Consider the following 21396-nt stretch of genomic DNA (forward strand, 5'->3'; position numbering starts at 1 on the left):
TGCCCGTTCCCTTCTTCTCCTCCCAGATCATCCCTTGGCTTTGCTTGCTATTAATAAACATTTTCATCAATCAACATTTCAGCTTCTTTACCTTATTTGTATCATTGTGGAGCTAAAGTGGAGCCAAACCTGAGCTCTGGTGCACACAGGCCCCGTCCTGCTGCTCTTTTCTGCGCTGTGTTTTGTGCAGAGAGGAAAAAGGGCAGATCAGGCGGGAAAGGTCCCTGCCCTGAAAGTCCAGTTTCGCAACATTGTTGAATTAAAGGTCTTGCTGAACACACTGAAGGTCAGCAGTAAGACAAAGATTTGGATTTTAGAAGAGCCAACTTCGGTATTTTCTGAATCCAGCTGAGAGGGATTCCATAGCAAGCATCCACTGAGGGCAAAGGAACTTGGAATACTGGAAGTTATTCAAGAATAGCTTCCTTGAAAGCACAAGAGTGCTCCTTCCCTAAACAGGGTGTTATAAATACACATTATAATACTGGCTTTCCACAAAATGTTAGAATGGATGTTATATATATATATCTAGTTAAAGTAACTTTGCTATAGTCTTTATTTCTATTAACAAAACTTAGGCATAGTAGTAGAAGGGCTAATAGTTATGCTTGAACTGCCTGCTCACTTAGGATAACATCCAATGGACATATGATGAAGACCCCTGCTACCTTCTTCCATCTGAAGAAAGTATGGACCAAAACCCAAACTGGAGGTGATAATAAGAATGGACTAAAACCACAGCCAAAAAATTCACATGCTCTAAAAAAAGGCTGTCCCGAGGAAGAGTCATGTAAAATAGTTCTTAGAATATGTAAATTAATTTGAAGAAAAGTTTAAATATGTATAATTGCTTATGGCTATGTAATAGGCTGATGCAACAGAAACAGTATAGAAAGAGTGTCCCCAAAATAGTAGGTGTGCTCTTGGCAGAACAGCCGGCTGTTAATCTTTGCTTTATCCTTGTCTCCTATTATCTCTTATTAAAACTTTCAACTTTTACCAGGAAGTAAATCTAGTTTTTCACAAGGGAAAGGAAGAGGGCAGAGACCACCCTGATTTACAGTGAGCTTTGGGTGTACTCAAAAGGAAACAAAAGAGGCAGCAGCACAGGGGCTGAGCCTCAGACACATGACCACCCACTGAACTGAGCACTGTGAGGCAGTGCTGGGATCCTGGGTGCGGTTCTGGTCCCCACAACTGAGGAATCACAGTTCCTGCCTCATACACAGTCAGAAACCAAAGTGAGACCAGTGGGAAGAGACCATGCCAGTCTCTCTTGGGCATGACTGCTCAACAGCTGCTGTTTCTTCCTCTACCTGTGTTTGCTGACCCCAGAGCCAGAGCCAGGTCATGCTCTATTGTCCAAAGGCTGTTCAGAGCAGGCATGAAAAGTGTCCCATGCACAGTGGAGAGTCCTGGAAGGTGCTTACAAGAGCATCTAACCCAAATCTATCCTTTTTCAGTTTAAATATGTGGTTTTCTCCAGCAAGAAGGAGCTCCTCTGTCAGTGCCTGTTCTGCTTGCTGCCTTTGGGCCATCTAATGTTGGGACAAGGAATTTGCACCAATTCCAGAGTCTGCAATAAAAATAAAGATGCTGAATTTGGGACTGATAAGTTGGTGTGATGACTATATAAGGCTAAGATGGAGTCCTAAAACTTTGGATGCTGTGATGTTTGCTCATCATCTCAGCAGCTGAGAACTTGAGTGCAATTGCAGTTTTGCTCTTAGCTCTAGGAATCACAGAATCCCAGAGCAGTTTTTGTTGGAAGGTATTTTAAAGATCCTGTATTCCAGTTGCCTGTCTACGGGCAGGGACACCTTCCATTAGAACTGGAAGAACTGGAGTAATCCATCTTTACCTTCCCTCCTCTGGATTTTGATCCAATGTGAAAATATCAGCTGGTTAAATTTTGTAGCTCACAGAAGTAGAAACGGGAGTTTCCAATGGGACCAGGAGTTTCCCAATATCCCATCTAAACCCACCCTCTGGCAGTGAGAAGCCATTCCGCCTGTCACTCCAGGCTTTTGCCCAAGGTTCCTTTCCAGCTCTCCTGGAGCCCCTTTAGACACTGGAAGGACTCTAAGGGCTCCCTGGAGCCTTCTCCAAGCTGAACATTCCCAGTTCTCCCAGACTATCAGTGTAATGTTCCAGTTCTTGGACCACTTCCTGGCCCTTTCTTACCTCCTCTGGACTCCCTTGAGGTCCTCTCCATCCATCCCAAGATGAATCGTCTTGTTGGCTGTGCAGCTTCTAGGCTAGAATCTTCTCTGTGGGGCCAGCTGCTAAACTTTTCTAGTTTTGTAACTGGACTCTGGGAGCCTGAAAGTTCATGAGGATCCATGGAGCTGAGCACACAGAACTGTGTCTGCTGCCCTTTATAAGCTGCAGCCAAAGTAATAACCAATACAATGAAAGCATATGCCAGCAAGTTAGAAAAAGGCATCTCAAAAATCACTGAATCTGAGGTAGAAACATGACTTCTCACTGGGGGGGTTTTACTCAGGGCCGTGTCATTAGCACTTGAAGGACATTAGGCATACTTCTGGTCTAATTTTTCAATCTCATTTCATCCAATGAAGAAGCAGCATGAAGAAAGGCATGGAAATGTGTATAACTGGAAAGTTACCTGGCCAACATGCTACTGACTGAGACTAAAAGGCTGATGTTGACCCACACTAACACAGACACAAAATCACAAAAAGGAATAGTGGCCTGTAGTTTCCCAACTATAATAGAAAAAATTTCTCTTTCCAGATGAAGGAGCCTATAATTACTTGAGAGTCTCATCTCCATAACTTCAAAGGAGAAAAGTTTGATTTAGAAAACAAAACTTTGAAAAATCAATCGCCATTCAGCCAATTTTAAAAGTTTGAAACTAAAATTTTCTTAAACACCTCTTGAAATGAAAGAAGCTACTACATTCATTGACACACTGCATTTTTCACTTCAGCTATTTCAAATAAAAATCTTATGGCTGAGAATGCTACAGTTTGTTACCTGTTAAGTGCACAATGGTATAAAATATCCTTATAGGTTGAATCCTGGTTGGTAAATGGTTTGAATCCTACTTTGGTAAAATCAGCAGCACCTGCTCTGTCAATAACAATTCAATAAACTTAGGCAACAACATATTTATCAGTTAAGAGTACTGCTAGTAGTTTTTCCTAACAGAACTCATACTTGTTTAAAAAAAAATCTAAGAAAAGAAATTTAATTTTTATTAATGAAATAAAGAGTTAAAAGGTTGCTATGACATTTAGAATAGTATGCCAGAGGTAATTGTAAAACAGCAACAAATCCCAATTTTAAATAATTCACACATACTAATAACAAGCCCTGTCCCTGGTAGATAGCTCTGCATAGTGTTCCTCCCGCAAGCCACCAATCACCTTTCCAGAGGGGGAAAAAAATTAAAGGCATCAGTAAATTTAGCTGCCAATTTAAGCATTTCCAGCTTACTGTGAAGTAATTCACAGAAAGCAATTATAGAGGAAAAGTCAGTGCTGACATTTTTTCACAATCATGCCATCAGAGCACAAATGGGGAAAAAGCACTTTTATTTACACTTCCTCAGTTTGTAAAACCATGTGTACACTGCCATCATTTAAAGTGCAAGCTACATGTCTTCTGAATAAACTGAAGGCATAACAGGTGCTCTGTAAGATAAAATACTGCCACCAGTAGTTATACAACTAACTACAAGTGCCAGTAGTATAGTTCAAACCCTGACCAGCTTAGTGTGTTACTCCCTCTTGTGTATTACCAGCCAAAAACATATTCCATTGCTTTAGATACAATACTTTCATCTTTCCTAGGAGTTTGTCTGTCAGAAACCACCTAGAAGGCAGGGAGAAAAACAAAAAGAAAAAATACAGAGAATCAGTTAACATGCAGTTAATAGTTTTTACACCAACCATTTACTTAATTTTTTCCTAAGCGCTACTATATTTTAACAAAATATGTTTGAAATATTTTCAAAACAAGCCCTTATTTCCTGGAAAAGTGAAAAGTCATTAACTTAGTACTTTTTATTATTATTTTAGAGACTGAACAGACTGAGCTTGTACTTGAACCACATTGTTAAAGAACTGACAGTAAAGGTAAGGTCACATTGACGTTAATGTCTGTACAGCCTCAAAGAGCTAAGGGGAGACAACACTAAAACATGTTTCTGTTTCCCTCAAAATACCTGATAGTCACTAGTGGAAGCCTTATATGCTGTTGCAAGAGGTCTCATTGTAGAAATCCTTGCAGTATTATTTGCAGGTTGTATTGGTGTGCCAGCAGATTTTGTAGGTGGAGTGAAAATCGAAGACATCGGGGATGTAGAGCTTCTTTCAAAGTTTTCCATCACACTCTTAAATAGAGAGTTAATATAATGTAAACAAATACTGAAAAGCAGTATTCCAACCTTTATTGTCTAAAATTATCCACTATTAACATTTTTTTTTTTATAAAACATACATGGATCCCAAAAGATAAAAGGTGTACCAGTACAGAACATACAGGTACACATGACCAGCGAGCGTTTTCCTCACTGCAATCATGTTGAATTATGCCATTGCAAAGTAGTGGAGGGTTGAAATCTGTTCACGGTCTGTACTAAATGTCAACCAAGTTTGAAACAATGTAGAGGAAATACACTGTATGACTTGCAGTAAAGTTCAAGGCTCCATTTTGTAAGCCTGTGTTTAGAAAGGAATGCATGTTGAATGGAAGAGGTAGCAAGTGACTTGATGGGAACCATCAACAAACCAGAGAAAACAAGATGGTAAATAACAACCAGCCTGGGGAGATGTGATTTGGTGGATTTAGACTCAGTGGAGCATAGGATTCAGCCAGGCTAAAGACAGCAAAACTTCAGCAGCACATTTGGTAGAAGAGCACTTTCCAAAATAAACACTAGGACTGGTGTACTCTATGAATGGCAGCTGACTCTCTGCTTAGCACAAGGGGAGCCCATGGAACTAATACTTTTAAATCAGAAGCCTAAGCACTGATGTCAAATCCATCACATCTAGTTTTCAATTCCAGGAAAGTCTGACCAAAACCAATCCTTCAATGGATTAGTCTCCTGAAATCTTTTGCCTCCAAAAACACAAATTAATGACTATGGGTTTATTTATTGGTATATGAAAGTGAATACTATCCACAAAGACATAATGAGAATTCAAAAGCAATGAAAATCAGATGTCTGGCAATTATAAGTCTTAGATCATTACTTCTAGAGCTTCAGCTTACTGACCATTCATTGATAAAAACTGGACAGCAAAATATTAAAAAGGCTTGGACGGACCACCAGCAGAAGCCCACAGAGAAAAAGGCCACAGAAGTACTTGCTTCTGAATTTTATTGAGTGTAAGAAATGTTTCAGACTGCTAAAACTTCAGAAATTCAAGTTTAATTTCTAGGGCTGCCTTCTCAGACCAGCTTGGAAAGCTTACATTACTCTTTAGTATTGTGTATCCTTAAAGGAGACAAAAAAAATAATCTGTGTACTATAGAAGAATGACTGTTATTTGCTTAAGCTAATGTACAGTACCCAGTGCAAAGCACTGCAAGAATTACAGGTCAAGGTATTGCCAATACCTAGACAATAATAGCTCATGTTAATATTAAAACTACAAGACAGCCTTGTCTACCCCTAACTGCTTCTTACAAGAGAGTGACATGTTTTCCTAGGGGAAGCTGGGAGAACAGGATTGGCATTTTCTTGCTAACAAATTTTCAAAGAATTAAGATAAATCCAAGAGCCAGAAGCACATAGTCACATAACAAATAGAGAGGTACAATTAGGCACAGCAACAATCTTAATCTGCCATTAGGTATCTACTGCAGGCCCTAAATGCCACAAATTCCAGTCAGGAAACTTATCTCAATTGTCTCATATTATGGTCTCACTTCCTTGTCTTGTACAGCAATATAATGTTCATTGTAACTTCCAAGAAGCACAGAGATTGCCCATAGTGATCCTTCTCAGCAGGAGATGTTGACAAATACTTAAGAAAAAGCTTATATAAATGTGTAACAGACTATATCTATATAGATGAACTACCTACAATTTGCAATTACTAAAGAAAAAAATTTAAAGAGATCAGGAAAAATAAAAAGAAAGACCAAAAGCAAAGTGCCTTATATTTAACTAAAAGCAACTATTAACTTACTTTATCTATACAGGGCTTGACACCAATCATGATAGATTCACCAAAAATTCTTCCGTCTTTGCTTAAGGCTTTCCGGGCTTGAAGCTTAGACTGATATCGAATATGCATCCAGTTTCCTGTGTTGGACATCTGAATGAGATTAAGTGAAAATTGTGAAATGAAGTTTTTTCAAAAATGCTTAATTCACAATGTTTTCTGATGTGTCAAACTAAAACATACCACATGCTTTAATATGTTTCCATACTGAGCAAACTGTAGTAGAATATAGGAAGCTGATGCTTGAGGAAATCTGAAAGACAGAAAAAAAAAATACTCAAAAAATTTTGAGTAGCTGCAGTGACTTGAGAAATGAGACTTTCCAGGCACTTTACCATACACCCCAAGAGCAGAATGGTGATTTTCTATCTAGAAAAAATAATGTGTAGCTCAAGTTCAGTCGTCTCACTGAAATGTATGTGTTTGCTTGCTTTAAGCATAGCAGCACATACCAATGTCAGACAACATCAATGCCCAAGTATTTTTCTCATATTCTGTAAGGACTTCACCCATGTTTTTCTGATACTTTGGAAATCAACTTACCCAAATACAGTTACCCATGTGTCATCAAGTTGATCTTCTGAAGTAAGGGAATCACCTTGGGTATAAAAAGGATCTAGCTGAGCAGGAGATAGTGTGGTCTTCTTAGGCTGCCCAATACTTGCAGGACTGAACATGCTTGAAGCTGTTAAATTGAAATAGCATTGTTTAACAAATTTCTTTTGCAAGACAGAGGTTTACAATAAAAGAATAAATTCAATGTCAAGCATTTTGCTTGTATATGGAAGAGTTTAATGGGGATTTACTCACACACAGAGAAAGTAAGTCAGTCATTGTCCTGGGGTGACAATGGTATCATTTGGGTATCCCCAATTGCCTGTTTATGTCACATATTAAGTTCTGCACTTTCAGGACTGGCTCTGAGAGCAAAGTGGGGAAGAAGAAGCCGCAGTTTGTGTCCAGAAGTGGCACTCACTCCCCCACTTGCTGCTCCTGGACTGTGCTGTCTGCAGCATGGACAGACAGCGGCACAGAGCTCTCCTTTGCTTTTAGCTGGTTTTTAGCTGCCTGAGGCAGGGAAGTTCCCTGGACTGCTTTTTGCCTTTTTCCTCAGATCTGTTCAAACCTGCTCTGGACTGAAAACCCAGACAAACATGGGGAGCTCACGCCTGTGGCCCACCGGGGCCTGGGCACTTTCCAGCACCACAGGGACTGATGAGAGACTGAGAGAGCCCAGCTACAGCCCACAGCAAAGACTTTCTGGATTTCCCATCTCCTCAATCAGCAAGAGGTTGTATTGTTTAATTTTGCCAAATAGGAACAGGCCAACAATAAATTTTAGCACCAGCTTCTTACACAAGATATCAAACCTTGTGAAGATGGAAGGCAATCCATCAATCTCAGCTTCTTCATTCAATTACAACCACCTCTGTGCTCAGCTCAACACCACATTTGGAACAAGAAAAACTGCTTGAAACTCTGTCAGTCTCAGAATGAATAATTATTTCCTACTAATACCCATACAGCTTTGTAAAGCTAAGAAACACACAACCTCTTCATAAATTAGCAAGGAATGGATGTAGCTTTAACAGTGATGATTTTTCTGTATTAAAGATAGCAGTAAGGAAAGAGAGTAGAAACTTTGACAGGACATCTACCTGCTCCCGGTGTTGATGGCAGAATTCCAACTGATGGGCTCTGTGTTAAACTAAAACTGGCCTGCATTAATATACAGAAAGAAACAAATCATTCTTATAGGTAGATTGCTCACATCAAGAGAGACAATTTTCAAGTGATTTAAACATTCAGGTAATATTAACTGTCTGCCTTAAGTTATTCCTAATTAAGAGTAAGGACAGATTTTTGCATGTATATTTAATATAAGATTGCCAAGGGGTATTAATGAAAAGTTATTTGACAATATATATGACATTTGCTTTGTGAAACAAAGTAGCTTTAAGTATCAATACTCAGAAACCCTTTAGTTTACTTTCTCAAAATAGTCATGTCACTATTGCTACACTGTAATAATTCACACATTCAGGTGCATCCTGATAAGAAGGATATTTGTATCCTAAGTTTATCAGCATTGTCACTGCCTAAGGGGTTCAGAAATCATGGAAACATAACCATCATTGGTACAGAGACTATTACTGGACTTACTTTCTTGCTCAACTATTTAGTGCATAGAAAAAAGTATACTTTGAGTTTTAAATGGTAGTAGATGTTTTCTTTTTAACACAGGATTTCAACACCCAAAACAATTTTAGTCTATTTTTAGCCTGAATAGTGGCATTTCTTAAATAATGATCAAACAGCCTGGAGTACCTGTAGCCCTAGCAAAACATGTTCAAACACTTTTTGAAATTTAATATCCAGTCCTTTAAGACACTATAGGATTCTGTCCTTCCCAGAGAACCTCTGCTTCAGAATAAACTTTTCAGAAGGCAACACTCAATAGAAAGACTGCTCATTCAGTGAAAAATGTTCTCCTAGCAGCAAAAGGGTTCAGTGAAAAAGGACTTAGGAATGCCTGATTAGTCAGTTAAGCAGTAGAGCTTATTACAAAATTTACCCAGTAGAAATTTAGTGTTCCTCTTTCAAAATTAACCCCGTCTACCCAAACTTTGATCAGATATTTTTCTCAGAAAAAAATTCCTTCTGTTTCTGTAAGTGCCTGTATTGCCTTCTAGAAGATAATCACAGAAACACAAAATTATTAATGTTGGATAAGATCTCTAAGATTGAGTCCAACCATTAACCTAACATTGCCATCTTGACCACTAAACCATGTCCCCAAGTTCACTTCCACTCATCTTTGAACACTTTCGAGGATGGAGAGTCTGACACTTCCCTGGGTGGCCTGTTCCAATGCCTGACCACCCTTTCAGTGAAGAAATTTTTCCTGATATCCAATCTAAATTTCTTCTGGTTCAATCTGAGGCCATTTTCTCTTGTCCTATTACTTGTTACCTGGGAGAAGAGACCAGTCTCCACCTTGCTACAACTTCCTTTCAAGCTGTGAAAGGGCCCTTCTGTCAATCAGCAGCCCAATAAATTTACAAAGTGAAAAGACAAAGCTGAATTCGTACAAGAAAGCATAACTGAGGCATGACTTGCATTTTTCATTACCTACTGTATTGAAAATTGGCAATAACATGAATTTGCTTCATGACCACAGCTCTTGTTTAGTCTATACAGGAACAGGTAGGCTGAACAACCCAGATTAAGCAATAGCATGATCAGAAGGGTCACCAGTCATTTTGCTACAGCAGTTTATACAATAAGTTTGGGAATTCACTGTGGCAGTGAGCTGCCTCACATCTTCTGCTAAGAACAGGCCAGTATCCAAGACACTTACTGGTCTTCTTGAGGACAGAGGTGTTGATCCAAGCCCAGGACTAGATAACTCATCGTATATGCTCCTAACTGGTGGAGCACCACCTTTATCTTTATGCGAAGGGACTACTGGTTGTGGGGGAGACCCTCCTGCAATTCAAAGGAACAAGAGAAGAGAGCATGAGAAAACTTGTAATTTTGCTTTGCTGCTACTTGTCCTGGAAACTTCAATAGTAAATTCAGCCATGCTCTCATGTTGATTGCTGTTGAGACTGTTTGTTTCACTGGAGCTTTGCAAAGCCATCTGTCCTACCAAGCTGTTCAGGTTTGAATGCTGTAGGTAGGAGCATCATATGTGTCTCAAACAGCATCCTAAAAAAGTACCATTTAGAACTTTCAGACCTCTTATTTACCCATTATATTCACTGTTTACATGTTCCTTCTCTGAAGTTCTGAGCATTGCTGTATCTTTCAATTTTAAGCCAGGCTAGAAATCTATTTCAATTGCTTCAGAGACTAACTTGCCTATAGTACAGATGCAAAAGCATGATTTTCAAAAATTGAGATATCCTACATGTTAAAGAACCATACCAAACTGCAGAGACATTGCACATTACTTTCACATTCCCACTGCCAAATTCCTTTCCTTCCCATCTAATTTCATATTAAGCAAGAACATAAGCTCTTGAAAGCAGGGACTAGCTTGCATACAGACAGGATGAAGTTAAACCAGCTGCCCTCCCATTTTATAAACTTTGGAACTTCCAGTATAACTGAGAATTAAACTTCTTGAAAGAACTTGATGCATCCTAACACTTTGTGTGGATTTACCCCGGGGGAAAAAAAAAAAACAACAAAAAAAGTAGCTTGCATCAAGTTTTCATTTGCAAAATGTTTGGAAATCAAGCTTTTCCAAGGTTCTCTTCAATCCTAAATTCTGAGCTTCAAGACTTCACTCTGAACTATTTAACACATATGAGAACTGCTACTGTTACATGGAATAATGTGCATTATGTAAAGCACTCTCCCATCAAGGTTTTCAGTTTAAGTGATGTACTTGATCACTCCCTTTGGGAAGTCTGTGTTAGTATCTGACTGGCTTCCCTCTTTCTAAAATTGATACTCTGAAGCTATAATAAACCCTTTAAAAACAATTTGGTGAAATTCACATGATTACTTTCAATTTCATAAATATTTTCATAAGAGGTTTGTTCCCAGACATATAAGGGCAGGCAGACAAGATTAAGAAGCAGAAGACCAATAAACCTCCAATTACAGAACGTTTTAAGTTGGAAGAGACCTAGAAAGATCACTGAGTCCTATCTGGCCTGACAGTCAAAGAAGAGAGTATTTTATTAAGATAAATTCTTGCAGTACTATAATCAACAATCTCTCCTTCAAAATGACTAGCATGTTAACACCCTCAGACATAAAATTATGCCACGTGATTTAATACAAAAGCCAAGATTACCTATGACATATCAACTATTCACTCATTCTTCTCAGAGAAGAAAACAGACATACATGGGTGTAACATGGGTAAGAACTTCTCCTAGTCTGATTAATTAGGCGGTTGAAGAGAAATGAGAATCTACAGCTAGGAAAAGTCACTACTCCAGTCCAATGACAGCAGACATCAAGACTTTAACTATAACCACTAGATACTAATTAAGAAGTCTATTTTCAGTTTTCCTCCACCCAGTTTTTGTAAGTTTTGACAATCTGTGACCTTTTAGAATTCGAAGAAATAGAAAAAATTCTGCAAAGGAATCAGCAGTTTGCACAAGCTGCATTTAGTATGCCAGCAGATATCTCTGTTTTCAACATCAATGTATGTGTAATTGACTAGTAAAGAGTCATATAAATTGATCCTGTATTAGTAGAGGTTCATAGTGCCTTCCCTGTAAAACGAACTTTTCCTGATACCAAAACTGCCACATTTAAAACATTTATTATAATTGAATACACCGAGTTTACCACTTATTCAATCAGTGGAGTTTGCATATAGAAAGATATAACTATAAAGATTCAAGTCTGCAACTGTCATGTAGAACAATGAGACAAACCAATTTTTTGCTTTCACAACAATTTTCCAACAGAAAATTGTGAAAAATTTAACAAATTCTGACCTGCAAGTAGTGGAGACCTTGTTTCCATTACACCAATTGAAGGGCCGTATAAAGCACGTGGCTGTGGAGTCACTGGGGCAGGTAAGTCACCCATCAAAAACCCAGGGAGGAATTGAGCACTAGCTCCTTGTTTGGGAGATGTTGGGGAGCCAAGAGTCATTGGTTCAGCTCCTGAAAACAAAATGTTAAGAAAAAGACTGAAGTGAGCTAACTTTTTCCATTGTGGGCTCTATCAAAGAAACATAACACAAGTAAATTATTAAGATCACAGAATCCCAGAATTGTTAGGGTTGGAAGGGACCTCTGGAGACCATCTAGTCCAAACCCTCTGCCAAGGCAGGGTCACCCAGAGCAAGTACACAGGGGTACCTCCAGGTGGGTTTGGAATGTCTCCAGAAAGGGTTTGGAATGTCTCCACAACCACTCTGGGCAGCCTGTTCCAGGGCTTGGCCACTCTCAAAGTAAAGAAGTTCCTCCTCATGCTGAGATAGAACCCCTTGTGTTTTGGTTTCTGGCCATTACTCCCCGCCCTGTCGCCGGTCACCACCCTCTTGGCACCCGCCTTCGAGATATTTACATGTATTGATGAGACCAAAGGCGGTTTCATCATTCATTTTACAGGTAAGTCGAGTTTACCACACCCTTTTTGCAACTACAAGTGGCGGCCGATCAATTTAACCCCGCTCCCCTTTCGCTTCAGCCCAGCGCGAACCGTCCCTTCCCGGCGCCGTCTCCCTCTGTCCGCCCCAGCTCAGCGGGATCCACACTCCCCGCCTGCAGAGGGGGTCGGCCCCGGCCCCACTCCCCTCACAGGAGCGCAGGCAGCGCTGAGGGACCCGCCGGGCACCGGCGGCCGGGCAGCGGCGGCCCCTGAGGCGGCGCGGCTGGGGGGACCCCGCGGGCCCAGCTCACCTGCGGGCGGCAGCTCCATGGCGAAGGCGGCCATGTCGGCCCGGATGGCGGGAAAGAGGCGGCGGCAGCGGCTCCGCCGGGCGCTTTCAAACGGGACTGAGCTTCCTGCCGCCGTCACTTCCGACCCGCCCCCGGCCATGCTGTGATGAGGCGGGGCGGACGGAACCCCGTCAGGGCGGGTGTTTATCGGGGCCGGTCATGGGCTTGTGCCGGCCTGTCGCCTCACGGCTCCTGGCCAAACGGTCCCGCCGAGAAGGGCGAGGTGGCGAACAGAGCTGAAGGAACCGCGGTTACAGTTACAAGGGCTTGTCCTGGGTTGCTTCCACGGGCTGAGAGCTCAGAGCAGCCTCCCCACGCTGCCGCCCCGGGGAAAGGCGGTCATTGCCCGGGCTGCCGGCACCACGGCCGCCCGCGTTGGCCGAGAGCACGCAGTGAGCTGTTCCCTCACGGACACGGGGATCGGTGACCACGAACAGCGAGCAGATACAGCGGGGCTGCCTAATTCCCGCATTAACGTTTAGCATAGAATCGTGGAATGGCTTGGAAGGGATCTTAAGGCTCATCCAGCTCCATCCCTGCCATGGACAGAGACACCTTCCACTGTCCCAGGTTGCTCCAAGCCCCTTCCAACATGGCCTTGGACACTTCCAGGGATAGAGCAGCCACAGCTTCTCTGGGCAGCCTGTGCCAGGGCCACCCCACCCTCAGCGTAAATAATCTAATCTCAGCCTTTTCTCTCTCTGGGAATCCATTCCTCCTTGTCGTGTCACCACCACATGTTCTTGAGCATGAGCAATCCACAACAGATGTCATGGTTCAAACATGCAATGATGCACTACTGTTCAAACCAGAGGACAGAACGCCAATCTTGAAACCAAACCTTTAAAATCACTTTAGCACACAATTTATCCAAACACAGTGTTCTCTTTATTTTGTTCCATATTAATAAATATATTAAGAGCTGGCTTGAAGGCCACAAAATACTATTAAAATCTTGTGAAGTTTTGTTTTTGTTTTTTTTAAAGCATGACATATTAAGACAGTAATTTCAGCCTGGGATCTCTCAGGAGGGTCAAAATTACATATCCTATATGTTCTTTACATATGATGTCGAATGGAGTGAGGGGACAGTATGTGAGGACTAGATGTGAAGACAGTAGCATGAGCAGAGACAAATCATTATCAAAACTTCTTGTATCTCTAGTGAAATGATTTACAGGTAAAAAAACCCTGTTAGTTCCAAGACTGGAGTCATCATGTTAGTGCACTTCAAATCACTACTAGATCATAAACAATATAAATACATGAAGCATTAAAGCATCCTATGCATTTTGAGCATCTTCAAAAGACCATTGTTTAAATTTAAAAACCATTAATGGCTGGCTAGCCCACAAAATTCAATAATATCATTTATAGTTGCAATATAATTTTAAATTCCAATATCAAGTTACTTCATTATTTGAACATATTATCTGGATTTTACAACCAAGTAAGAATGAGCAGATTTGGAAAGAAAGCAACTTATCTCAGTTATTTTACTTCCTTTCTCTATTGCCTGCATTTTCTCATGGTTCAATGAGCAAACCATCATTCTATTGTTTTCTAATATTTCAAGGAAAACTGAGCTGTATCCTTTTATTAGTGCTCTGGTTTTAGGCAAAACTTCTCTGAAGTCAGAACAACATTTGACCTTTTGATGACATGCTGGAAAAAAACAGGGTGAAAGGAGGGTAAGAAAAAAATATATAAAGACTTGAAAATGCACATGTGAAAGGGGTTTAAAGTACATACAAATCCTGTAGAGTCAAAACAGATTATTTCACTTCTTGCTTTGGATCAGTCATGATTGTTTATGCTTCCATTTGCCTTTACAATCTGTTCTTGGTACTTGTGAAGCTGCTCCATGAAGCCAGGATTTGGACAAGCTGCAGGCCTTGCATTTTTCACCAAGGAATAGGCTCTGGCAAAGCTCAGTCTTTCTGAATTCATTAGAAAACCAATAACTACAGCCGCTGCACGGGAGACTCCTGCATTACAGTGCACCAGTACCACGCCATCCTCCAAGAAAGAAATTAAACATAAGTTGGGATAGTCATTAGGTAGATTACAAGTGTAAGAAACTTTATATAAAATTATTTTAAGATTTATTGAAAGCTCCTTACTGAGCTCAAAGCAAATATTTACACATGTAAGTCCAAACACAGACATAAGCACGATATAAGCATGAAATTAAGTATTTTTCTTCATAAAATGCTTTATTATTACCAAATTCATCAAACCTAACTCATACCATAGTACTAAAAGACATCTTCTGTCTTTCTTCCCGAGGCCTTACAGCAGCCTGTTCATGTAAAAACCAAATCACAGACACCTGGGACACCAAAGTATCTGATCTAATTGGGTGCGAATTTTGAAATAGATTTTATTTGCAATATTGAAAGGAACTTAACAGTATCCTGTTAAAGGTTAAAAACATAGCAAGGCAGCAAACAGCTAGGCAGAGAGGCAGATTTTAGAACATCTTGTAGTTCCAGTAGCATGTTTCTTGTGTACTCTGCAGGGAAGATTCTGAGTAACAGGGATCATGCATGGGAACAGAAAAATTAGAAAGGATATAGTGTGATTTGCAACAGATCTCTCCCTTCCCATCACACCACTGGTACAACTAACACGCCTTAACTGGGAACTAGAGTGCAAATCCAAGACCACTCAAACTCCCATAAATTCACAAATGTTTCTTCTGGGGTTTGAATTCAGGCTTATACTGCATTATACATAAAATTAATGGGTTTTATCCTACTTAAACATTTCCCACACAACCTTTGAGATACCTGAATGGCTCTTTTTAGACACTGTGAGTTTTGTTAAGAAATAAGCCCAAATTAACGCAAAGACAACTAGACAATCTAAAATCTCCTAAGTAATGCTTGCAAGGCCTAGGCTTTGTGATGTTGTCATGTTTGTATGTCAGATTATGACCTAGAAAAGCCTCAGTCCAAACTGTCCACTAAATGCTCTTTTGATACAAAAAAAACCCACCAAACCCCCAGCACCTCCATATTCAGAATGAAAATACTGAAACATGACATGATGTGCTCAGATACTTGAGGCTAAACAAAACTATTCTAGTTACAAACAGCCTGTTCTGTCTGCCCTTAACAGGCACAAGTTACTTAATGGGAATTTTACCCAGAGACAAAAAGATCTTTTAAGCACCAGGGTTCCTTTCTAGGAACTCAATAGTTTATATTACAGATTTGGGAGCTACAATTACCTAGTATTTTAAGACACACAGACCAGAAAATGGTTCCTGCTCCAAAAATCTTCCAGTTTAAATAACAAAACAAAGAAGTATGAAATGGAGTATTATTATCCTTGTTGGAGAAATCCCAAGCTGAGACTAGAAGAATAATGCACAACATTATGATAGAGCTAGGAACCAAGTCTAAGCTCCCACATCCCAGCAAATAATGATACCACCCTGAAAATCACATCTCCTGTGCACTGCCTGCTGGAAATTGCTCTCTTCGTTCCCTTGCTCACATTCCCAGGACCACATGTCCTCACACACACTATGGCAGAGTAGAAAACAGATCTGTAATTTCAGCTACCTGAGGACATGCCAGTGGTGACCTGTAAATCCAGAATAATGACACTAAAAATTATGCTACTGCTGATGAAGCAATTGCTGAAGGTTATCCACTGTAGATTTGGAGTAGTATTTACTGATTTAATGGGAGTTATTTTAGACACAGCATACCATAATCCAGATCAATGTCTAGCAGAAGCACTGAAAGTAAATAATATGCATTGGAAACAATTTTTCTTTTTCTTTGTACAGTTCATTCTTTACTTCCCTCTTTCACATAAAAGTCTGATGTATCTTTTCAAATAACTGGTATGTTTTACACTGCCAAAAATTATATAGTAATACCCATGAATTCTGAAAATTATTGAACACTAATGAATCTGGGCCATAATATTAAGCCAACTTTAATACTGAGAATATTTATCTTTCCTTGCTAAAGCCCATTGTTTACAATTAATACAAAAATGAATTTGGCATGTCATTCTTAACTAATGTTTTATTACCTATGAATACAGAATAAAAGTGAGAAACAGACTGCAAACAGGAAATTCATCTCTATTTACCAAGAACTCCTTGCTCTGATCCTGATACCCTAAGTTTTCCTGCCAAGAAATGGTCTGTGGACTTGCAAGAATCATGTAAGGTTCAAGACCAAGTTGGGGTTTTTAAAAAATTTTTATGGAGAGAGAAACAAAAACACCTTCCACTATCAGAAAAGGTGATTATACAATGGTTATACACAGTGGGCAAAAAGCCTCACCAAGGGAAGAAATTTAAAAGAAGCATAAAGTTTTTAGTGAAGTTGAAGGCTAATATAATTCCTTATGGATCAATTTTACTTCGCAGTGAAAAAAAGGCTTTTTCCTTAGGAAAGATAGGGGGAGCAATAAGGAGTGATGTTCATGAATAACCAAAGATTTTCTCTTTGAAAACACAAGATTTCAGAAGTTTTATTATTAGATATTAAACATATCAAAAAGTATCCGTCATTCACAGTATTATGAATTGACATGGGTCACTGAACATGTCATGGAAAACCTGCCTGCCAAGCTGGAGCCTAGAAGAAAAGTTGAGCTCTGATCAGTATCAGAATTTGTACCATGGTATCTAGAGACTTGAGCCATTACAGTTTTAGAAAAGTGAATCCTGTTACAAGTGCCCAGCTGGCAGTGACTTACAGAACAGTGCATCCTCAAATTCACATGCTCTTATACTTCCTTCATGGAGTTCACCATGTTCTAGAAATAATTTCTCATATATCATGCTCTCTCACCAGTGAACATGTCTTTCTCCCCCATTTTAAGAGATTAAACAGTAGTATCTCTTTAGTTACTTAAACAGAAGAGCACTTCATGACACAATCTATCATAAGCTCTTTTAACACTATATTGACAAAGCAAGTAAGTAATTCAAACCACCTAGAGATCTGTCTCTGTATACCACTATCATGTGCTTTTTGAACTGATTCTGGAGAACAACTATTCCACCAATTACCTTCTCTTTCATCCACCTCTTCCATCAGAAAACTACTAATGTTGTTGTATAAGTTTTCCTGTAAAGTCCTTAACCTACAAAATAGTAACTGAGATATAAACACCAGAGGCAGAGAGCAAAATTGTGCGGTTGTGAATGGCAACTCTCATTTAGAAATGAACTGGAAACTGTAATTAGAAACCTTGAAAAGGTAATTTAGTGATCATACGTTATCACATAGCTTGTAAATTATAAATGAGAGAAGGAAAGAACACTGAGACACAACGAAAACTGGGGCAAGATCATCTTTTATCCCAATCTACATAAACAATGAACCTGATAGATATAGTGGAATAACATGCAATAATGTTTGGTGTTGAGTTATAGTTTAGATACCAAAACAGTGGTTGTCCTAAATTACACAGTAAGCCTGGATTTAACAGCTGTGAGTTGGGCATGTTCCTGGCTACAGATAATTCTGCCAAGAAACCCCAGAAGGGTTTTTTTAGCCAATTTTCTCTATCACATCCTTTCAAGATTTTGTGAATAGTTAAATCACTTTTGGCTCCAAGACTACTAACACATTATCTGATATTCTGGGTATGTATGTGGAATCATAGCATCTTCTTTGAGCAACCTGGTCTAGTGGGAAGTGTCCCTGCCCATGGCAGGGGGTTGGAGCTAGATAATCTTTACAGTCCTTTCCAACCCAAACCATTCAATGATTCTATAATGAAAAGCACCAGCATGGTGAACAGCTGATTATAAACCACACAGATATGTAAAAGCTGTGTTTCTTGCTTTTAATTCACTCTGGTTTCTAATCCAAAACAACATCCCCAAAGGATAAATAAATTTCCTTCATTTCCTTCTGTCAGGGGTAGTGACTTGGATTTAGGATGCAACTGTGTAATTTAAAGTCAAGCCCTGGTCCACCTGTATTAAAGAAGCATTTCTCTAAAACTCAAGACAGTAATTCTGAAAAAGCAATGCTGGAGAGAATAAAGATTAACAGCAGTGCCATGTCTCTAGGAATACTTAAAAATTACTTGGAGTTTCTACTTAAAATCAATGGCAAAACTATTCATTTGGTACCATATTTTCTTTTAACAAAGAAGCTGCTTTAGTTCTTAAGTAATGTTATAAATAATCTAAACAGGATAACTACTAATATTAATTATTGATAGAACGTACCTGGATCTTGGCTTTCTCAATAAACTCAAAACATTCAGGGAAATAGGAGGTAATATCAGTTTCTGGGAGGTCCAGAATGGAAATGGTCTTGTATATAAAGTCATCGAGGAAGGCATTTTGGACTCCATATGCCACATTTAGAACGTGAGTGACCTAAGTCAAAAAAATAAAAGAAAAAAAGGAAAAAGGCATTTTCTGAAGATAACAAGCAAAACAAGCAGTAATAAAGGTGAATTAATCTTTAGGCATACACATACTCTACCTTACACTGATGCAATGTTCAATTTTACATACATATGCTGTCTATGGTGCACTTTTCTCCAAGCAAAGTTCCAAAGTGTGCTAAAACATACTGTGATAAATCTCAGGGTTTTTCAGAGAGGAAATGAAAAGATCAGTGCTCAAACACAGACTATAAAAATGGATTTTCAACCAAAAAGGGAGTTTTCATCACATGGTTGGAAAATAAAAGAGAAAGCAATAGGAATGAGAGCGCAGACCACCCAAAAATCACCGAAATTTTAATCCTGCTCTAACGCATCCGCTTTTAATCCTTCTGGTTAGTTACCAGAAACATTTGCTGGAGCAGAAGGATTTCAGAGTAAACTACACCTGCTCTTGGCAGTCGACACCACTTCTGGCCTCCTGCCATCTCTGCTCTGTCCAGGGTACAGTCAGGTTGTGGGTTATTTAAAGTTACAGTAAAGTGACATTCAGATGGCAGCAGATGCCAACCAGGTGCATGCAGAACCACCACTGTCCAAAGGCCTTATCACCCCATTACTGCAATAGAGAAGAGTAAAAAGACAAAATTTTGGGACAGACTTAGAGAAGCTGCTTTGTTTTTCTAGTTTTATCATCCACATAAAGCAAGGGGGAATGGTGCTGCTTAGTGTCTGAATGCAAATGCATATGGCAGTGTAGGAATCTGTTCCATTAAACAGCTCTAAACAATCATCACTCTTGCAGGGAAGCAACATTTTTTTTTAGTGGTACCTAGCAACAGGATGAGAAGCAATTGTCATAAATGAAAACATAAGAAGTTCCACCTGAGCATGAGGAAGAACTTGTTCAGATTGAGGGTGGCCAAGCACTGGAACAGGTGCCCAGGAAGGTCACAGAGTCTCCCTGTCTGGAGACATTCCAAACCCACCTGGACACGTTTCTGTGTCACGTACTCTGGGTGACCCTGCCTTGGCAGGGGGTTTGGACTAGATAATCTCCAGAAGTCCCTTGGAAGATTCTGGGATTCTCTGAAAGCATTTCAGCTTCTCGTGAAGCCAACAGAAACCCATCCACCTGCAAACGGAGCAGCCTTTTGAAAATGCAAGTGGAATACAGTTTTCCTCATATCTGCTAGAGAATAATTTAGAGTTTTTAATTTACAGGAGAAAGGCACTGCGCGCATCACACGAGATGCATTTATATGTCCGTGTAAGGTTACCTTATGCTTTCTCATCGTCTCCAGGTCGTGAGCAGCATCCTGCGACCCTAGGGAGAGAGAGGTTCCCGTTGCTGCGCTGAGCCCCTGCCCGGCCGGCGGACGGCGCCCGCTCACCCAGCCCCACTCACCCAGCAGCAGCCAGGGCTTCACCACGCCGACCTGGAGGTCAGCGCTGAGATCCTGCACGAAGCCGCCGTCGGGCGCCGCCTCCTCATCCTCCTCCATGTGCAGGCAGGCGCCGCGCCACGTCTCGATGATCCTGCGGCCGGTCAGCGTGGTGACGCGGGTGCGCTGCTTCCGCAGGTTGGCCCTGGAGAAGCTTCGGATCTCCTGGGCGAGGGAGTGCATGGCGCCACTGCCCGCAGCGCTCCGCGCCGGCCGCGCCGCGCCGGCCGCCCGCCCGTGACGCGGCCCCGGGGCGGTGCCTCGGAGCGCATTGCCCCCACCCACCCCATCCTGCCGTGTGTAACCAAAGGAGCCTTCGCATCGGAGAGCCGCCTGCCCGGGGCCTTGCTGATCTGGAGAACGGGCCACGCAGCAGCGCCTGTCTGACTCTAATCGGGACCGGCTTGTCGGGAAGCGTGGGAAAATATTGTAAAGAGATGAATGGAAAATATTCGAATTAAATATATTTTGTTTATTTTTTCCCCAGAGACATTTGACTAATGACCAAAGACTAAACAAAATCAGCATCTTGTGTTTACCAAAGAGGCAAAATGGAGAAAAGGGAGGCAAGGTGAGGCTGTTTCCGCCTTATTCCCAAACGACTTCATGCCCACGTTTTCATGTTTTCTCTGTAGCGTACCATTTTTAATGTTCTACAGCATAGTCATAGAATCATGGTTTGGGTTGGAAGGGACCTTAAAGATCATTTCATTCCAATCCCCCTGCCTTGTGTGGGGACACCCTCCATTAGACCAGGTTGTTCCAAGCTGCGTCCTGGCTTCCAATGCTTCCAGAGATGGGGAATCCACAGCTTCCCTGGGCAACCTGTGCCAGTGTCTCACCACCCCCACAGTAAAAAATTTCTTCCAGATATCTATTTTTCCCCTCTTTCATTTTGAACCTATTAGTTCTTGTCCTTTTTGGTTACTGATAAAGAATCCCTCTTCC

At 40.6% G+C, this 21396-nt stretch overlaps 2 protein-coding genes across 2 annotated transcripts; both read right to left on the bottom strand.

Moving 5' to 3' along the window:
* Window positions 1-3528: 3528 nt before the first annotated feature.
* On the bottom strand, window positions 3529-12738 carry LOC131579584 (nucleoporin NUP35-like). Its single transcript, XM_058839755.1, has 9 exons — window positions 12584-12738; window positions 11672-11842; window positions 9565-9692; window positions 7862-7922; window positions 6747-6888; window positions 6387-6456; window positions 6168-6296; window positions 4193-4360; window positions 3529-3840 (listed from the first exon to the last, which is right to left on the bottom strand). The coding sequence occupies exons 1-9, from the start codon at window positions 12720-12722 to the stop codon at window positions 3763-3765; spliced, it is 1086 nt and encodes a 361-aa protein (XP_058695738.1). The 5' UTR covers window positions 12723-12738; the 3' UTR covers window positions 3529-3762.
* Window positions 12739-13909: 1171 nt separating this feature from the next.
* DUSP19 (dual specificity phosphatase 19) lies at window positions 13910-20673 on the bottom strand. The gene is made up of 4 exons (XM_058840358.1): window positions 20412-20673; window positions 20284-20330; window positions 18840-18992; window positions 13910-14641 (listed from the first exon to the last, which is right to left on the bottom strand). The coding sequence occupies exons 1-4, from the start codon at window positions 20629-20631 to the stop codon at window positions 14420-14422; spliced, it is 642 nt and encodes a 213-aa protein (XP_058696341.1). The 5' UTR covers window positions 20632-20673; the 3' UTR covers window positions 13910-14419.
* Window positions 20674-21396: the final 723 nt, after the last annotated feature.

This window comes from Poecile atricapillus, chromosome 5, assembly GCF_030490865.1.
Source record: "Poecile atricapillus isolate bPoeAtr1 chromosome 5, bPoeAtr1.hap1, whole genome shotgun sequence".
Lineage (NCBI taxonomy): Eukaryota > Metazoa > Chordata > Aves > Passeriformes > Paridae > Poecile > Poecile atricapillus.